Below are 16710 nucleotides of genomic sequence, written 5' to 3' on the forward strand. Positions count from 1 at the left end.
ATCATATGTGGGGACCACATATTGTTTTTACATTTGTAGGAAATTTTTTATTTATTTATTTTTTGACATTTGAATATAACACTACTGTTTCTATAATACATCAAAACACAAGTTTGAATTTTATTCAAAGTAACATCCATGTGACCATAGCGCATAGTGAGAATGACAACAGGACACATATTTTCACTCTCTTACATGGGTGTGTTTATTCTTTCTGTCTCCACTGGTCTGTCAATTTTTCCATCTTTACTTAGGAGATCGAGTTACATGATGCACTTGTTTTTATTACTTGTTTGTTTCATAATGTCATTATCTTTCATATGTAATTCTGCAGTAGATCAACAGCTGCAGGATACAATGAGACCCAAAGAGCTGTACGTAGTAATTTTACAGTAATACAACATGAAAGTGCTTGGGTGTACACCATAAGTAAATGCTCCACACCTTTTCCAACCTCTCTGTTCAAATGTTCTTATCGTGATAATAGATTTTGTAATGAGTTTTGAATCATATTTCAATTCAGTCAAGTCAATATTTATAATTAAGAAAAATGTTTTTCAATCCTTTGGAATGAATAAAAATTCTGTAAATGTAAAATGTAAATGTAACCCTAATCTTATGGAAAAGTGATAGAGACATCCTGATTAATAAAAGAGTTCAGATCTTTTTATGGCCATGGTAAATGAAATATTATTGTTGTTTCTGATTTTTTCCCCCCTAAATTGTGAAATGGTCAATTACATAAGATCATATTTTAGCAGTCATTCATAAAGAATCCAAGATACCTTCAAAGGCTTTGCTGGATTTTTCTGACAACTGTAGGCTATATTAATCATATTGCTACAATCTATTTTTTTTTCTTTTTCTATCAACATCATGCAGTCTATAGCTTTTTTAAATACAAGATATTATCAAAGCGGTTTGTGCTCTGGGCCAATAAGATATTTTAAATAATAAATGCACACTTGTATGCAAGGATGCATTAAATTGATCAAAAGTGACAGTAAAGACTTTTGCAAAATTACAGAAAAATATATTTCAAACAAATACTGTTCTCTTTGTTTTCATCAAATAATCCTGACAAAAAAGTATCAGCTCCCACAAAAATAAAGCAGTACAACTGTTTTAACATCAATAAGAAATGTTTCTTAAGGACCACATCAGCATATTAGAATGATTTCTGAAGGATCGTGTGACAATGAAGACTGAAGCAGTGGGTGTTCAAAATTCAGCTTTGCCATCACAGGAATTAATTACATTTGAAAAATATATTAAAATATATTTTTAATCAAATAAATGCAGTCTTGGTGAGAATAAAAGATTTATTTAAAATGTTTTGCTTATGGTAGTGTGTATATCAAAAGTATGCTTTATTTACAACTACTTTAAGAGTAAATTTGCACATATATGTGACCCTGGATCACAAAACCAGTCACACGGGTATATTTGTGGCAATAGTCAACAATACATTGTATGGGTCAAAATGATCGATTTTTCTTTTATGCCAAAAATCATTAGGATATGAAGTGAAGATCATGTTCCATAAAGATATTTTGTAAATTTCCTACCGTAAATATATAAAACATGTATTTTTGTGAGTGAATGCTGCACAATCGCCAACATAAATGGACAACTTTAAAGGAGATTTTCTCAATGTTTTGATTTTTTTGCACCCTCAGATTCCAGATTTTCATAATAGTTGTATCTCAGACAAATATTGTCCTATCCTAACAAACCATACTTCAATGGGAAGCTGATTTATTAAGATTTCAGATTATGTATACATCTCAATTTAAAAAAATTTACCCATGTGACTGGTTTTGTGGTCCATATGGTACAAAATGAGGGCTTAAACGTACAGTATGGCATTTTTCGCCACTAGGGGTTGCTAACCTATTTACAATAACAAAGGCGCAGTTTGATGACGCAACATTTGCTAAGAATTATGGATCTTGTCGTCAACATCAAGCCGACCGATCGAATAATGTTTATAGATGACTGAATACATCAATGTTTTTATCATGACTGTGATATGAAGCAGTTCGGGACTGCTAAGAGACAGCTATCAGCTCCAAACGCGACGCGAGTCCCGCGGATATAAAAGGAATATGGACATTTCATTCTACCGAACTACACGCAGAATTACTACTCACAGGTCAGTTTATTAGACAAATTAAACTTGTGAGGTAATGCAGCGCTGTTTCACTTGGTCTAACATTACACTAGCACACTAAACTGCATTTGAATGGGTTGAAATTTATGTGTTAGTTTGTCTGTATGAGACTAGCAGTAAGCTAGATCAACATTAGAATAACATACAGATCATATTCTGACATTTTATCATTGTTAAACTATAAAACATTGATTAGTTTTATGTAAATGTGCTCACCTGTTTAATAAAGTACATGTTGGAGCGGTGGAGCTCTCGTTTATATACTGTCTATGGGAGCTCTAGGCATCTCGAAAACACCGCACTGATATTGATTCTCGTTTTAGTTCTCCTTTTTTATCCAAAGTCTGCTTGCCATGGTCCGTAATGTTTGAACGAAACAACAACAGCGTGCAAATAGACATTGTGAACTACAAAGTTGTCCGCGTCAGTCGCTTTGGTTACAATCAGACGGCTCTGGTTCATAGCTCTGGTTGCCATGGCAGCACGAGCGGAAACCAGGGACAACGCGGATATGACGGCATTGACGGCGACAAAACGGAAATAAAGAAACAGGACGTTTCTCGAATTAAATTACAAATTTCTCCTGGTTTGAAAGTTGTTGGAAACAGTCGGGATAATGTAAGTACACAACTAAAAAAAATATATAACATAGATATAGTGGTTTTTGCTATTTTTAAAGCAAAAAAGTTACATATTGTGCCTTTAAGTGCTGTAAGATTGCATCATAGTACAAGTCAGACCAGGAAATAAAAGCAGAAACAGGAGGATGATCAGAATAAACGTGGTAGGCTATATTTAGTAGTACAAATATTGACTATTTGGTTACAATTGTTCAGTTACAGCACAGTGACTTCCTGGGGAGAGATGACTAAGAGCGTCTATGCTGTGATGAGTTTATGTAAAAAAAAGGGAATGCATTTGTTTTTCCCTCATACACAGTTCCATAGTCATCACGACAGGGGGCAGATGCCGCTGAGGGTTCAGTTTCCATAGAGACCACACACCAGCATTCCTGCCCTGAGCTAGAATTTGTTTATGGTGGTGTTTGTGTGTTGGAGCCTGCACTGCTGCACACGTGTGTGAGAGAATCCAGGTGTTGCAAGCAGTAATTGAAATATTGATATGGTAAAGCACCTGCCCACTGTTTGGAAAATGTTTAACACATTTGTTTGCGCGTTGCACAGGGGAGTAAAACTATTATCAGCCAAATCATTCAACGTCTCAGCTTCTGATTGTGCCATGTAGGGAATCTTTTTAACAAAGCATTCCTCATATATACATAGTGTGATAAAAAGTTAAATTAAGAGAGATTAGTATTAGCTGGATTATAGGTATAACAGCAAGTTAAAAATTAAGTAGGCTACTTTTACATATCTATACGCCACTCAGTCCTCTCAAAGAAACAAATGTTTCATATTTTCTTTCCAAAATAAGACCAATATACCCATATAAAAGTAACAAGATTTTATAGGCAGAAAGAAAACCATTTTATTACATTAAAATGTTCCATACAAACAATGCATACACACCAAGTCATATTGCTTTCAGACACATTTTTTTCATATTTTCTTCCCAGAATACTTAAACAACTTTGTAACAAAATGTAAGTACAACATTTATGAAAATATATATCTCTAAACAGGGATCTTCAATCTTGACAATACAAATAATACAATAAACACATTCAATATCAGTATGCGAACTAAGTTTTGCAAACATGTATGTAGTTAAAAGTCATTCAAGTTACATAACATATAATATACTGTTCAACTGCTCTCATATCGACACATTCAAATTTACTCTAAAACTGGCATTCCAATATAATAGAGATGGACTTCGTCGATAGCAAAGATAATGCATGTTCTTTTTCATAGTTATGCTAGCAAACACAACAAAGCCAGAGAAGTCCATAAACGTAACGAGTGGGTCACAACACCATTTAACATTCTGAAAACAAATAATAATTATTAAATAAAAAAATAAATAAAACTTTGGCAAATATTGTATGATATCTATAGATTATAAACACTTAAGCGGGAGAGGCTAATCACACCTGAATACTGCTACAGTTTGTGGGTTGTGAATGGGCCAGTATTGTATATGTGTCAGTATTTCCAGAGGTAAACCTACAATTTGACGGAATAGCCCTTGAGTTATGGAGAGAAGAGTTTAAATGGAGCATGGCTGATCGTTATGTTGAAATTACTTTCTTTTGCGACATGCCAGAGAACTGAAGGCAAAAATAGTATAGTTAGCATTCGTGACGCCTATTGAAAGTCAACCTCTGTGAACAACCCGTTTAAAATAAAGTGCAACCACCAAACACTGCCTTGGCAAACACCATTTATAAATAGATTCATAAATATCTCTAAGTCACCTATAACATGAAAGTACAAAGTATTATTTTTTTTCAAGCACACATTCAACCTTTACCTCACAAAGAACATAAGCTAACACTAACAAATACACCTTTGTATAAGATGAAACCAACTGTTAAGGCGTAGATAACCTTGGTGAGATGCTACACATGACTCTTCAATAGTGGTTTAGTCCTCAAATCAAAACACGCCATTTGTAGCTTGGTACAGTTGTACTGTCTTTTGATGCAATAAGTTACACTTTCATTAAAAGTGTCATTATCTTGGATTTAGTCGAGTCAGGTGATGACCTTCTCAGTATCAGTTTGCCGGTTCAAATTAAATATAAATATCTTTTTCCCCTTTAATATTAGACTTTGTCAGTCTTGCTGCGGTCAAATATATATATATATACATATATATATATGATTGATCAGAAAGCTAGAGTGACAGTAATTATTGGCATTGATAAATAATTAAGTATGAGGATAGATGTAATACTGTCTGTCAGTTAGAGCAATTGCCACACATGGAATTTCATGCCACTCTGGTCAGAGAAAGTCTAGAATGCATTCTGAATTTACTAAGAAGCTCATAATGACTCCAGACCATACATGTACTCTGAATACTGAAATATACTTTCCAATGATCCTCATTTGGATGCTGTAATTTCAAATTCGTATTCGTTGTATGCTGAATGTTTATCGTAATGATGAATATTTGTATCAAGGTATTTTTGTTTAGAAATTCCCTGCAATTTTCTCTTTATCAATTTCTGTAACAAAGAAAAAGTTAAAATCCAGGCACTCACTTTGATTGCATTTAGCACAACATAGCATTTTAAAGTAGTTGCACAAACTGCAGCAGCCAAAATACATATGTACACATATGTACATAAGTCTCCATTTTAGTACAGTACCAGAGGACATTAATAAACAGACATAATGAACATTTTCAAAAAAAGAAGGAAAAAAAAAGGCAGCAACACTTATATGGCTACAAATGTATTACATTTCTATATGCTTCTGTATAAAGTGACATTATGGCTTGATTTGACTAAACTCATACAAAATCTGAACTATATGGCCACATTGGCATACACATGAGAAGGAAGAACATATCATAAACCCGATTGGACTGGCTTTTGTAATGAATGGCATCTGTTTCAAATTAATTTGTTGATATTGATATTGAAATGATATTTCATTCTGCGTGACAGTAAGTTGATGATACATAAGAGAAATCAAGGTGACTGATTGCAGCTTAAGTGCAGCTTAATAGCAATTGGCTAGCTGCTGTGTGTTACCCAGATACTGATCTGTGCAGCTGAATCAAAGTGGCTGTAAACAATAATCACCTGTATCCAAACCTGGCCTTGTTCCTTTATGCCCATAATGTCCTACAGAGGTCGCTCTCATTGCAGCAGTTCAGTTTTCTTTGTGGGCGTTGTGGTCTCTGGCTCCCCACTGTCAGACACATTGATAGGACTGTCCCGAGAGAAAACCTCAGTGGATTCTCTCCACACACAGTCAGCAATGGTCTTGAAGGCATTGGTGCTACACTTGGGTCGTACTTTCTGTGAGGCATTGTTAACGATTTGCCGGCTGTTTGAGGTGGCGATTTTGATTTTTAGAGCGGCATCAACACGGTCTACAACTGTATAGGTGCCAATGCTGCCATCCTCAAATCCCACAATGATGTTAAGAGCTCGCTGTGATAGGCACAGATAGGTTGGTGTTTTGTAAAGGGAACAGGTCCCGATGCTCTTACCGTCTGCCAATCTCATGACAATCAGACTTGAAACCACACCTGCATCATCATCTTCATCGCAACTCCGGAAACAGATGTACACTAAGTAGCGTCCGTCCCGTGAGAGCTTTTGCCGCCATATTATGCCAGCAGCATGGACTAGACGCAGTTTACCACTGTGCAGGTCTAGAACATTGATGTTCTCATCACCTTTCGACACAATGCCCAACTTTCCATTCGGTGATATTTGGAAATCTTCCAGGTTCTTTAAGAAGTTGCTGGGCAGCTGCACCCGCCTACACACAGACTCATCAGCTACACTCCAGATGAAAACAGTTTCATTGGAGGTGATAAAGACGACAAAATCTGGACTGTCAGGGATTAATTTAAAGTTAACAATTGTGATCCCATCGTCACAGATAAATTTTTTGGAAACACTACCCGACCACAAGCTAACAGCCAACATCTTATTCTTGTTGGCGCCCACAAGGAATGTGTTTGCTGTGGTAATGAGGGCTTGCTGGAGTGTTACCAGAATGTTGCATACCTTGTGACCAGTGGCGAGCCTCCAAACACGAGAGGCGTTCTGCTCGCAGAGGGACACAACAAACTGATCATTGTGCGTGATGAGAAGCTGTGAGATCCTCTGGCCATTGATGCGGAATATATTCTCACCTGTGGTCGTATGCCAGATGTACTGACTACTTTTATCATCAGATGTCACCATTAGGTCACCTGATGTCGTCAGGACGCAGTTCTCAACGAGTCCTTCATGCTTGAACACCATCTCAATGAAACCTGTGCTGTAGTTCCACTTGTGAATGACCTCTGACCCATCCGTGGTGTATACAAAATCCTCTCGGCCAGAGAGCTGCAGGTTTTGGATGGGTTTTCCAGTTTTATCAATGTTCGACATGGCTGTTATAATGTCGATGTCCCACACAGAAAGCACGCCACTGCTGGCCACAGACAGCAGCAAGTTATGGTGTGTTGATTTGATCAGCTTTACAATGGCTCCGGATATCTCTATCAAGCTGGCCATGCACTGCCCACTGTCTCTCCTCCACACAAATATTGATGATGTGTTCTCCATGGAGGCTATTATACTTTGGTTATTCTTGGAGAGAACAGCCGCCACAAACTTTTCACTTCGCTTGGCCTTGAACTTCTCTGCCATTTTCCAAATCTTGGTGTCTAGCACCTCAATGCTACTTGCTTTGCAGATGAGGATGGATCGCTGATCCTCTGAGAGCTCTATGCCCACCACCTCACTCTCATCTCCTCTGCAGTCATAATCCTCCATTAGCTTGGGATTTGTGATATCTTTGGTGTTCCACACGGAGAGACTGCCCTCATTGTCAATCATCACCATTTGATTGATTGTGTCAAGAATCAGGATTGACTTAACAAAACCACCAGAGAATTCAGAAGTTACTGTGGCAAGCTTGTCCCCACTACCAAGGTGGAATACGGTGGTCGTGTTGAGATACTGTCCGCAGAAAGCATACATTCCATCTGGGGAACACTGGACACAGGTTACCTCATACCAGCAATGAAACTGATACAAAGGCCAGCCATAGAGCAAATCAATCACATTGACGTCTTTGCTTGCCTCCAACCAAGCTAAGGCATGGTGGCTGGACAAGGTGAATCCATTGATGAATGCCACCCCACCGGTGATGCCACAGTGCTTGGATCCTTTTACCTCGACCTCAGACAACAAACAGGACTTGTGGTTGTCGTAAATGAGCAGTGTATTTTTTGTAGTGGCCACTACCAGATACTTCTCATCTGTGGTTAACCTGATGCCAAGAACAACTGACCTTGCTGTGTCTATCTGTCTTAGCAGCTGTCTACTCTCAACATCCCATGTGCTGACGGATCCATCCTCGAGGGCCACAATGACTATGTTTGGAGCTAATGTAGGTAGAATCTCCACAATTTGCATGTAGCTAGAAGAGAGCGGTAATCTCTCAGGACTGTAGGTGACATCCATGGAAGAATGCAGTGGCACAATGGAGCAGTATTTAGGACCATCCTTGTCACACTCAAGAAGTAGGTGTCTGAGCTTGGGAAGGGATGTGACAACCGGAAGGAGCCTTTGCTGTAGCTCAGCAGACAGTGACGCAGGATTCTTTGTCACTTTGAGCTTTATACTGCGGAGAGTAGTTGCAAGAAACTTTAGCTCCTTTTCTTGTGTGTAGCTGTAAGCTAGGTCGATGTCTGACAGGGCCTTGTCAAACTGCCCTATCTTTATCATAGTGTAGAGCCAGCTAAAGTTCATGATGACACCATACATGAGATCATCTGTTCGGCCGCTCCTAGTCAGGTGGTATGTGAGCTCTGTCATCTTTCGATGGTTGACAAAGAAGATATCCGGCTCCAGCAAGTTACACTGGAACACCCAGGGTTGTTCGGGTGTCTGTCTGTCATAAGAGTGCTTGTCAGCAGAAGCTTTGTCATGGCCATGAAGGCTCTGCTGTTGATGAGGGTTTCGATGCTGGGAGATATTCAGTGAAGCTAAATGATTATTGTCGCAGTGGAAAATCTTCTTTCTACCACCTGCCCAAGCCCCAAGGAAGTATTCAGCCAAAAGGCTATGCATTTGATGCACATCTTCTTCATTACTAAGGTATAGCTTCTGTGCTATGAGATGCAGATGGCGATTTGCCCACACCATTAGTGTTACATTACGGACTTGACGCTCCACTAAATAACCTTCAAGTTCTTCTTTTAGCCGGGCTATGAAATCGTAAGAAATACGCAGCGGGCTTTTAAGATTAGAGCTCACCATGATGTCCCCAAGGACACTGTTGTCCAAAGATAAAATATCCTCTAGCTCCAGCTCTGTCAGGCCTGCCCGTGCCATCGTGATGTAGCCCAGTGCCCGAAAGACAAAGCGTGAGCCAAGCTTGTTTTCGATAGAGTAGAAAAGCTGCTCAATGCTTTCGTGCACTGTGGAACACAATGATTTGTCATCCACATCCTTGTGCGACCGCCAGTGAACTACCTCTCGGTAGATGAGATTGACAAACATGGGCAGTGTACATTTAGCCATTGCCTCATTCACATATATCTGTTGGCCAGAGGTCACCTTCCTTTTGACACTCAGAAGCTGCTGTTTAAGTGTCTGACTGCAAGCTTTGCGATCTCTTTGCATCAGTTCAACATAACCATCCTCGTTATGTATCAGGCAACGTAGTTTCTGCAGTATCCCATGCTTGTTGGGCAGGGTGGACACTACAATTCGGACTGTACGTGGTAGGTGGACAGGCAGCCACCACAGCTTTCGGGCCTCGTCAACATCTGACAACTGCTCCAAGGCATCCAGAATGATGACAAGAGGTCGGTGGAATGATGACTCCCCGAGCAAATTCACCAGCAGTTCCCTCATCTCCTGGATCTTGTTTGGCAAGAAATGGATCAGGCACCGATAGTTGATGGCAATCTGCTCACAGATGCTTTGTAGCAGGGTGCGGAGATCAGCAGAGAAGTCAGTGGAGCCGATGAATCTGACAATGACCACTGGGTCTGTTTCTGGTCCCATCTCTTTCTGTAGCCAAGAATAGGCCTAAACAAATGAAAATGAAACAAAAGCTCAGAAATACAGCATAAATGTACAGTTCACTGAATATTCTCCAGTATGTTAAGTCATATAATATTTACAATTACCTGTAGGATACAATTAGGAAAAGCTCAAGATGTTATTTTCTGCAAAACTGATCATTTTGTAATCTGATTATATTAGCTTGGCCATTAGAAATTAGATATGATCTACATAAAATACAACTACTGTTTACATTATTATTTAATGTTTAACAGGATCCTATGTCCTGTTCTTATAAAAAAAAAAAAAATCCAGGAACTGCTGGTTAAAAATCCAGGAACTGCTGTGACCTATAAGTATGACTTTAGCAAACAAAACTCGAGTGACACTAGTCCATCCATTATTTAGTAGATCCACTGTACACTAACCTTAACAACTCCAAGGAAAACCAAGATGAATGACTGTATAGCAAATAATCAAATGTGCTCAACAGCAATAGAGTCAGCACTGGATTTCTTGTGCCAAGGATTTTCTAAATCAGTTTGAATTGTTCCCTCATCCTTAGCACAATACCTCTTTCTTGGATGTGGTTAAAGGGTGCCCCCAGCTGCGATTCTGGGAAACATGAAATATTATTTATCTCTGTCTGGAGAGGCTGACAATTAATGATAATGCGCTTTTCCAAAGCCCTCATTTTCAAGAGGACTGTGCATTTGTGTGATTAGCCAAGGGGTGTGTGTGTGTGTGTGTGTGTGTGTGTGTGTGTGTGTGTGTGTGTGTGTGTGTGTGTGTGTGTGTTCTGCTCAGATTGCTGCTTGACTGCATCACTGTGCTCATATTGGCTGCATGATTCTTAGTACAGTACTGCACTGACATGGGAAGTGTAAAACGTGCTAGCTGTACCAAACATCAGATCATGCTAGGAGTAAGTAATTGATTATAAAAAGTGCATGCGATGTGTGGCCATGTAAAATGCATTTCATATATAAATATTTTAGAGTGTTTGTGTCTCTGTAGTGTGTATGTTACATAGAAGGACAGTAAGAGAGAGAGAACATCAGCAAGGACGAGGGAGTTAGTCAAGGTCCCCAGGCTCATCATCTGTGAACTAACATTAGAGGCTGAGGTCTATGACGGGTTGCCATGGGTGATGGGAAATGTCAACACTACCCTTCCTCCTTTGTTCCTCGCCCCCAAACTTATCAACACAGTCGACTCTGACCATCAACACATGACATACACATACACTACTGATCTCCATAAGCGCTAAATATTGGCTGAAGCTGACAGATAGGAATAATTATATTGAATTATTATTATCAATTAAATTATGTCAGCGATTTTTTTAAGCTTGTAAATGCAATGATCTGTATTTGGATTACTGTGTGATGCAAAAAAATTCTTGACGGTTGGCAAATACATGTAACAGTAGCCCAAAATGCCTTAATGTTAATTTGAATCTCATGCCATGACATCAGATATTAAGTCAGAAGAAGCAAAGTACAGCTTTAGGCAAAATACAGGCATCCCGCAGCATTAATCTAACATGTGCCGGCATCCAGATGGCCTTAAAAAGCAGGTCAGTATGTTCACACTTGCTTTCTACCTCTACCTCCCCCTACCACCACCACCACCACCACCACCACACACACATACATGCATACTATACATGCTTTTCACCTGTTTTGCCACTTCAGCAAGTAACAAGGTCTTTCCAGTGCAGGGTCCTCCATACACCACTAGGGGAGTTATTCGACCACCTTTAGAGGGGTACAGGTACTCCTGGATTATGTCCAAGGCTTCACTCTTGTACACATAAAAAGATGAAAATGTCTTGCACAGCGACAGGTGTTGTATGGTTTCGTCATAGAGTGTATCTGTCTCTGTGTCAAAGTTCTGTTGGACCGTGGCCTGGATGATATCCACCATGTCTTCATAAAACTGTTTACACAGACCTTCGACGTAGTGGCTCTCTACTTCCTGCGAGTAGCCAAGTTTCATGTCACAGTGAGTGACCGATGAGTAGACTCGAAGATTGGATGCTGCCACCACCATCGGAACGAACTCGTCTCTAACCTTCAGAAGACGCTCGTAGGCTTCCTGGTTTCTCATGACACGGTCGTCACTCACAACGATATCCATGTAGCGTGCCATCTCAGGGAGTTTAGCGAAACGGTCAAAGTTGGATATCTTCCGGATGTAACATACACATTTCTTGAGGAAGGCAGGGGTCTGTTTGCCTAATGCGAAGTCCAGTTCATCCTCTAATGCTAAAAGACAGGAGAAAACAGAGAGAGCATAATAATTACCCAGTTCTGCATGACAGAATGTTTTAGTTTCATTCATGGTTTTCATCTCTGCCACTATTTACTCCCAAAACACTTCCATGGCACTTTCAGAAAACACTTAATTTGATGTCATGATGTGAGCACTTCCCCCACGTTTGCTAGTCTTTAGCAAATGATTAGATCCGTCTCAAAAACAGTGATATGATCTCTTAATCCAGCCTTGCCTGGTTTTATCAAAGACCTCCATAGGCAGCATTCCAGTGATAGCCTGCCAACCTCGTAAGCTTAGTATCGCATACTTGCAGCTTGTTTTGTAAACGAGAAGAGAGGGGGATGCAAAGTCGGCAAGTAAACGACTGCAAATCCCTCAGGAAAGAGTTCCTCAAACTCTGATATTAGTAATCAAAATAATAATTAAATAATTAAAAATGATTAAAATCATGGTAAGTGTGTGTAAAAGGCCTACTACAGCAATGTAGTACTGTATATACCTGTACACATAAGGGCAATACTGATATGGCAAGTCAATATCATTATTTTATAAACACAAAGTGCTTCTAGAAAAAATCTGGTCACCATATGCAAATACTTTTGATTTAAATGTATATTAGTTCCATTCAAGTACATACAGTATTTATTCAAAATAAGTACTAAAGCAAAGTGCACCAATTGTATCACTTCTGGCATTCCATAACCTCTAAGTATTTTATAAAAATATCATTCTGTAAAATGTAGTGTATTTATAATGTTAGTGCATGCATACTTCACTTTTGAATCTCCATAGTAAATGGAGCAGTCAGTGTGAATCCACTCAGCACAAGTTCATTCCCCTCATTTATGGAAAATAGTGTTGTTACAGTTCAGACAGACATTCTGAATTTTCCTCCAATGCTAAGCAGTGCACTTATTCAACAGTTAGTTAAAAACTTCCGTCTAAAATATGTTATTGTTTATACATTTATTGTAATAAATGTAATACATATTAGATCAAATTACCTCAGACTTGATCTTTTGTCATTACATGTGATGTCGAATTACCTCAAACTTGATCTTTTATCATAACATGTGATGTCTAGTGTTACAAAATGAGGAGACAGTGGAAATCTGATCTCAGACCAACATTACTGTCTTTTATGTTTGTTCTCAGAGAACACCATTTTTTTATGTTGAAAACAGTGGGAGAGTTTTGCAAACCTGCAAGACCTACAAGATGCCACATTCATCAGACGTCAGAAAGGGAACACAAGCAGTTCAGGGAAAGACTCACTGATGCTCTGAAGTCAGACAGAACACCTCAGTTTTAATGAAAGAAACCTCTGCGAGACTGCGACTAAGAGCTAATTATTCTTTGCGTAAGAATGTGAATGTCAACTGAATGTGGTTGTTTCATATCTACTGCATGTTGAGATGAAGACTTAACTGTATCAGTGATTGAATTATAAGCCCATGCTCCCAGGATGACATAAAAGAGTGAGCAGTAAATCTGTTCTTTCTCCAGTGCCGACCCACTGTCTCTAATGTGGGGTATGGTGATGAGACTTAACTGTATCACTGAATATTGGATTAACCTGGATGAATCAAGTTAGCCTGATTAGATCTCCTCTTATGCTGGCTAATGCAGGCGAATTTTAATTTAGTCACAATGACTTTCAAGAGCGGGATAAAAATAACATTTACATTCATTGTGAGCTTTGAATGCGACCTCTCCCTGAAACCACAAAGCTTTAAACTACGACTCTGTTGCATGATTCATCCTTTTTAATTATACATGTAATTCGACAGACAAACAACCTAAATGTTAAGCATCAAGCACCATTGAAGCGTTCAGAGCAAAATTGTGCCTTTTAAGACTCTCAGATTTACTTGATGTGGCTGGCTGGTGCGTGGAAATTGCTTCACACATTGTGTAGTACACAAATCACACACACACACACACACACACACACACACACACACACACACACACACACACACACACACACACACACACACACACACACACACACACACACACACACACACACACACACGTAATAAAAACCATTAAGTCTATGGAGAGTCCCCACAAAGATAGTGAACCAGACGTGTGTGTACACGTCTGGTTCACTATCTTTGTGGGGACTCTCCATAGACTTAATGGTTTTTATACTGTATAAACTGTATATTCTCCTTACACTAACCCTACCCCTAAACCTACCCATCACAGAAAACTTTCTGCATTTTTACATTAAAAAAAAAAACTCATTCTGTATGATTTATAAGCTTGTTTACCCATGGGGACCTCAATTGTGACCCTGGATCACAAAACCAGTCTTAAGTCGCACGGGTATATTTCTGGTAATAGCCAACAATACATTGTATGGGGCAAAATTATCAATTTTTCTTTTATGCCAAAAATCATTAGGATATTAAGTAAAGATCATGTTCCATGAAGATATTTAGTAAATTTCCCACCTTAAATATATAAAAAAAATATTTTTGTGAGTGGATGTAGCACAATCACCAATAGAAATGGACAACTTTAAAGGCGATTTTCTCTATATTTTGATTTTTCTGCACCCTCAGATTCCAGATTTTAAAATATTTGTATCTCGGCCAAATATTGTCCTATCCTAACAAACCATACAGCAATGGAAAGATTATGTATTCAGCTTTCAGATGATGTATAAATCTCAATTTAAAAAAAAAAAATTACCCATAAGACTGGTTTTGTGGTCCAGGGTCACAATTTAGGTCCCCACTGTCACACGAGTCCCCATGAGTAATAATAATAATAATTAATAATAATTCGTTACATTTATATAGCGCTTTTTCTGAGACCTCAAAGCGCTTTACATAGAAGGGGGCAATCTCCTCAACCACCACCAATGTGCAGCATCCACTTGGATGATGCGACGGCAGCCATATTGCGCCAGAACGCCCACCACACACCAGCTTACTGGTGGAGAGGAGACAGTGATGAAGCCAATCAGTATATGGGGATGATTAGGAGGCCATGATAGACAGAGGCCAGGGGCAAATTTGGCCAGGATGCCGGGGTTACACCCCTACTCTTTTTCGAAGGACATCCTGGGATTTTTAATGACCACAGAGAGTCAGGACCTCGGTTTAATGTCTCATCCGAAGGACGGCGAGTCTGTGTGCATTCAGGTTGAAGTCCCCACCGGGATAGAAACACACACACACACACACGCACACACACACGCACACACACACTGTACAAACTGTATATTCTATGTCCTTACACTAACCCTACCCCTAAACCTACCCATCACAGAAAACTTTCTGCATTTTTACATTTCCAAAAAAACTCATTCTGTATGATTTATAAGCTTGTGTACCCATGGGGACCTCAATTTAGGTCCCCACTGTGACACAAGTCCCCATGAGTCTGTGTGCATTCAGGTTGAAGTCCCCACCGGGATAGAAAAACATGAACACACACACACACACACACACACACACACACACACACACACACACACACACACACACACACAAGTTGGGTTTTCATGTTTTATGGGGACTTTCCATAGATGTAATGATTTTTATACTGTACAAACTGTATATTCTATCCACTAACCTTAAACATAATTTAGTATGATTTATAAGCTGTTTTCCTAGTGGGGACAAAAACATGTTCCCACAAGGTCAAACATTTCTGGCATTGCTGTCCTTGTGGGGATATTTGGTCCCCATTTCGTAGGGTTTCCCATGAGCTTTCAGTCTGTTGACAGTCTATGCAACAACCAATTTGACGCTTCAAAGTTCATTTAAAAGATTGTTGATTTTCTGAAGAGACACGATCGCTTTATATGATCACCAGATTGAATTTAGGCTTTTATTCACATATAAACATTCATCAGCGAACATAAACAGAAGCTCAACCGAACCTGATTAACGAGTGAGAACAAGCCTCATTGGTTCCTGCTGAAGGCCAAACCTGCTGCGTAACGAGAAGGAACCTCATTGGTTCTCGCAAGTTAAGCAAACATGCTTGAGCCTCCGTTTACCACAACTGAAGTGTGAGTTGATGAATGTTTATATGTGAATAAAAGCCTAAATTCAATCTGGTGATCATATAAAGCGATCGTGTCTCTTCAGAAAATTTGGACTAAACCGCTCAATTCATATGGATTAGTTTTACGATCTCTTTATGAACATTTTGAAACGTCAAATGGTAGTTGCGTAGACTGTCAATGGAGGGACAGAAAGCTTTCAGATTTCATCAAAAACATCTTTATTTGTGTTCCAAAGATGAACGAAAGTCTTACTGGTTTGGAATGACATGAGAGTAATTAATGACAGAATTTTCATTTTTGGGTCAATTATCCCTTTAATGAATCCGCATGTTTGATGTTTGAACAATTCAGATTTCAATGACCCTTTCATAAAGACAGTCTTCATTTCTGAATGAATCAACCTTTTGAACGAATCGGCTGAGTGAGTGACTTAATGATTAACTCATTATAGTAACATTTGCCACCACCTACTAGCAGTTTTAGTTTCATATTTGCAGTTTTTTTTATTGCTAACAAGCATCGGTCAATACTGAAGTCAATACTTTTCAAAACTCTTCATACAGTCTGCATTACC

General features: G+C 39.0%; 1 protein-coding gene across 2 annotated transcripts in view; it reads right to left on the minus strand.

The window, feature by feature from the left end:
* Positions 1-3622: 3622 nt before the first annotated feature.
* nwd2 (NACHT and WD repeat domain containing 2) overlaps positions 3623-16710 on the minus strand; it is a 72093-nt gene continuing 59005 nt past the window's right edge. For both annotated transcript variants that reach the window (XM_084108325.1, XM_084108324.1), the window contains exons 7-8: positions 11507-12096; positions 3623-9850 (exon numbers count right to left, since the gene is read on the minus strand). In XM_084108325.1, coding sequence (XP_083964451.1) covers positions 5945-9850; positions 11507-12096 — 4496 coding nt within the window. In that variant the 3' untranslated portion in view covers positions 3623-5944. The remainder of the gene's footprint in view (positions 9851-11506; positions 12097-16710) is intronic.

This window comes from Abramis brama (genome assembly GCF_963993115.1).
Source record: "Abramis brama genome assembly, chromosome: 3".
Taxonomy (NCBI): domain Eukaryota; kingdom Metazoa; phylum Chordata; class Actinopteri; order Cypriniformes; family Leuciscidae; genus Abramis; species Abramis brama.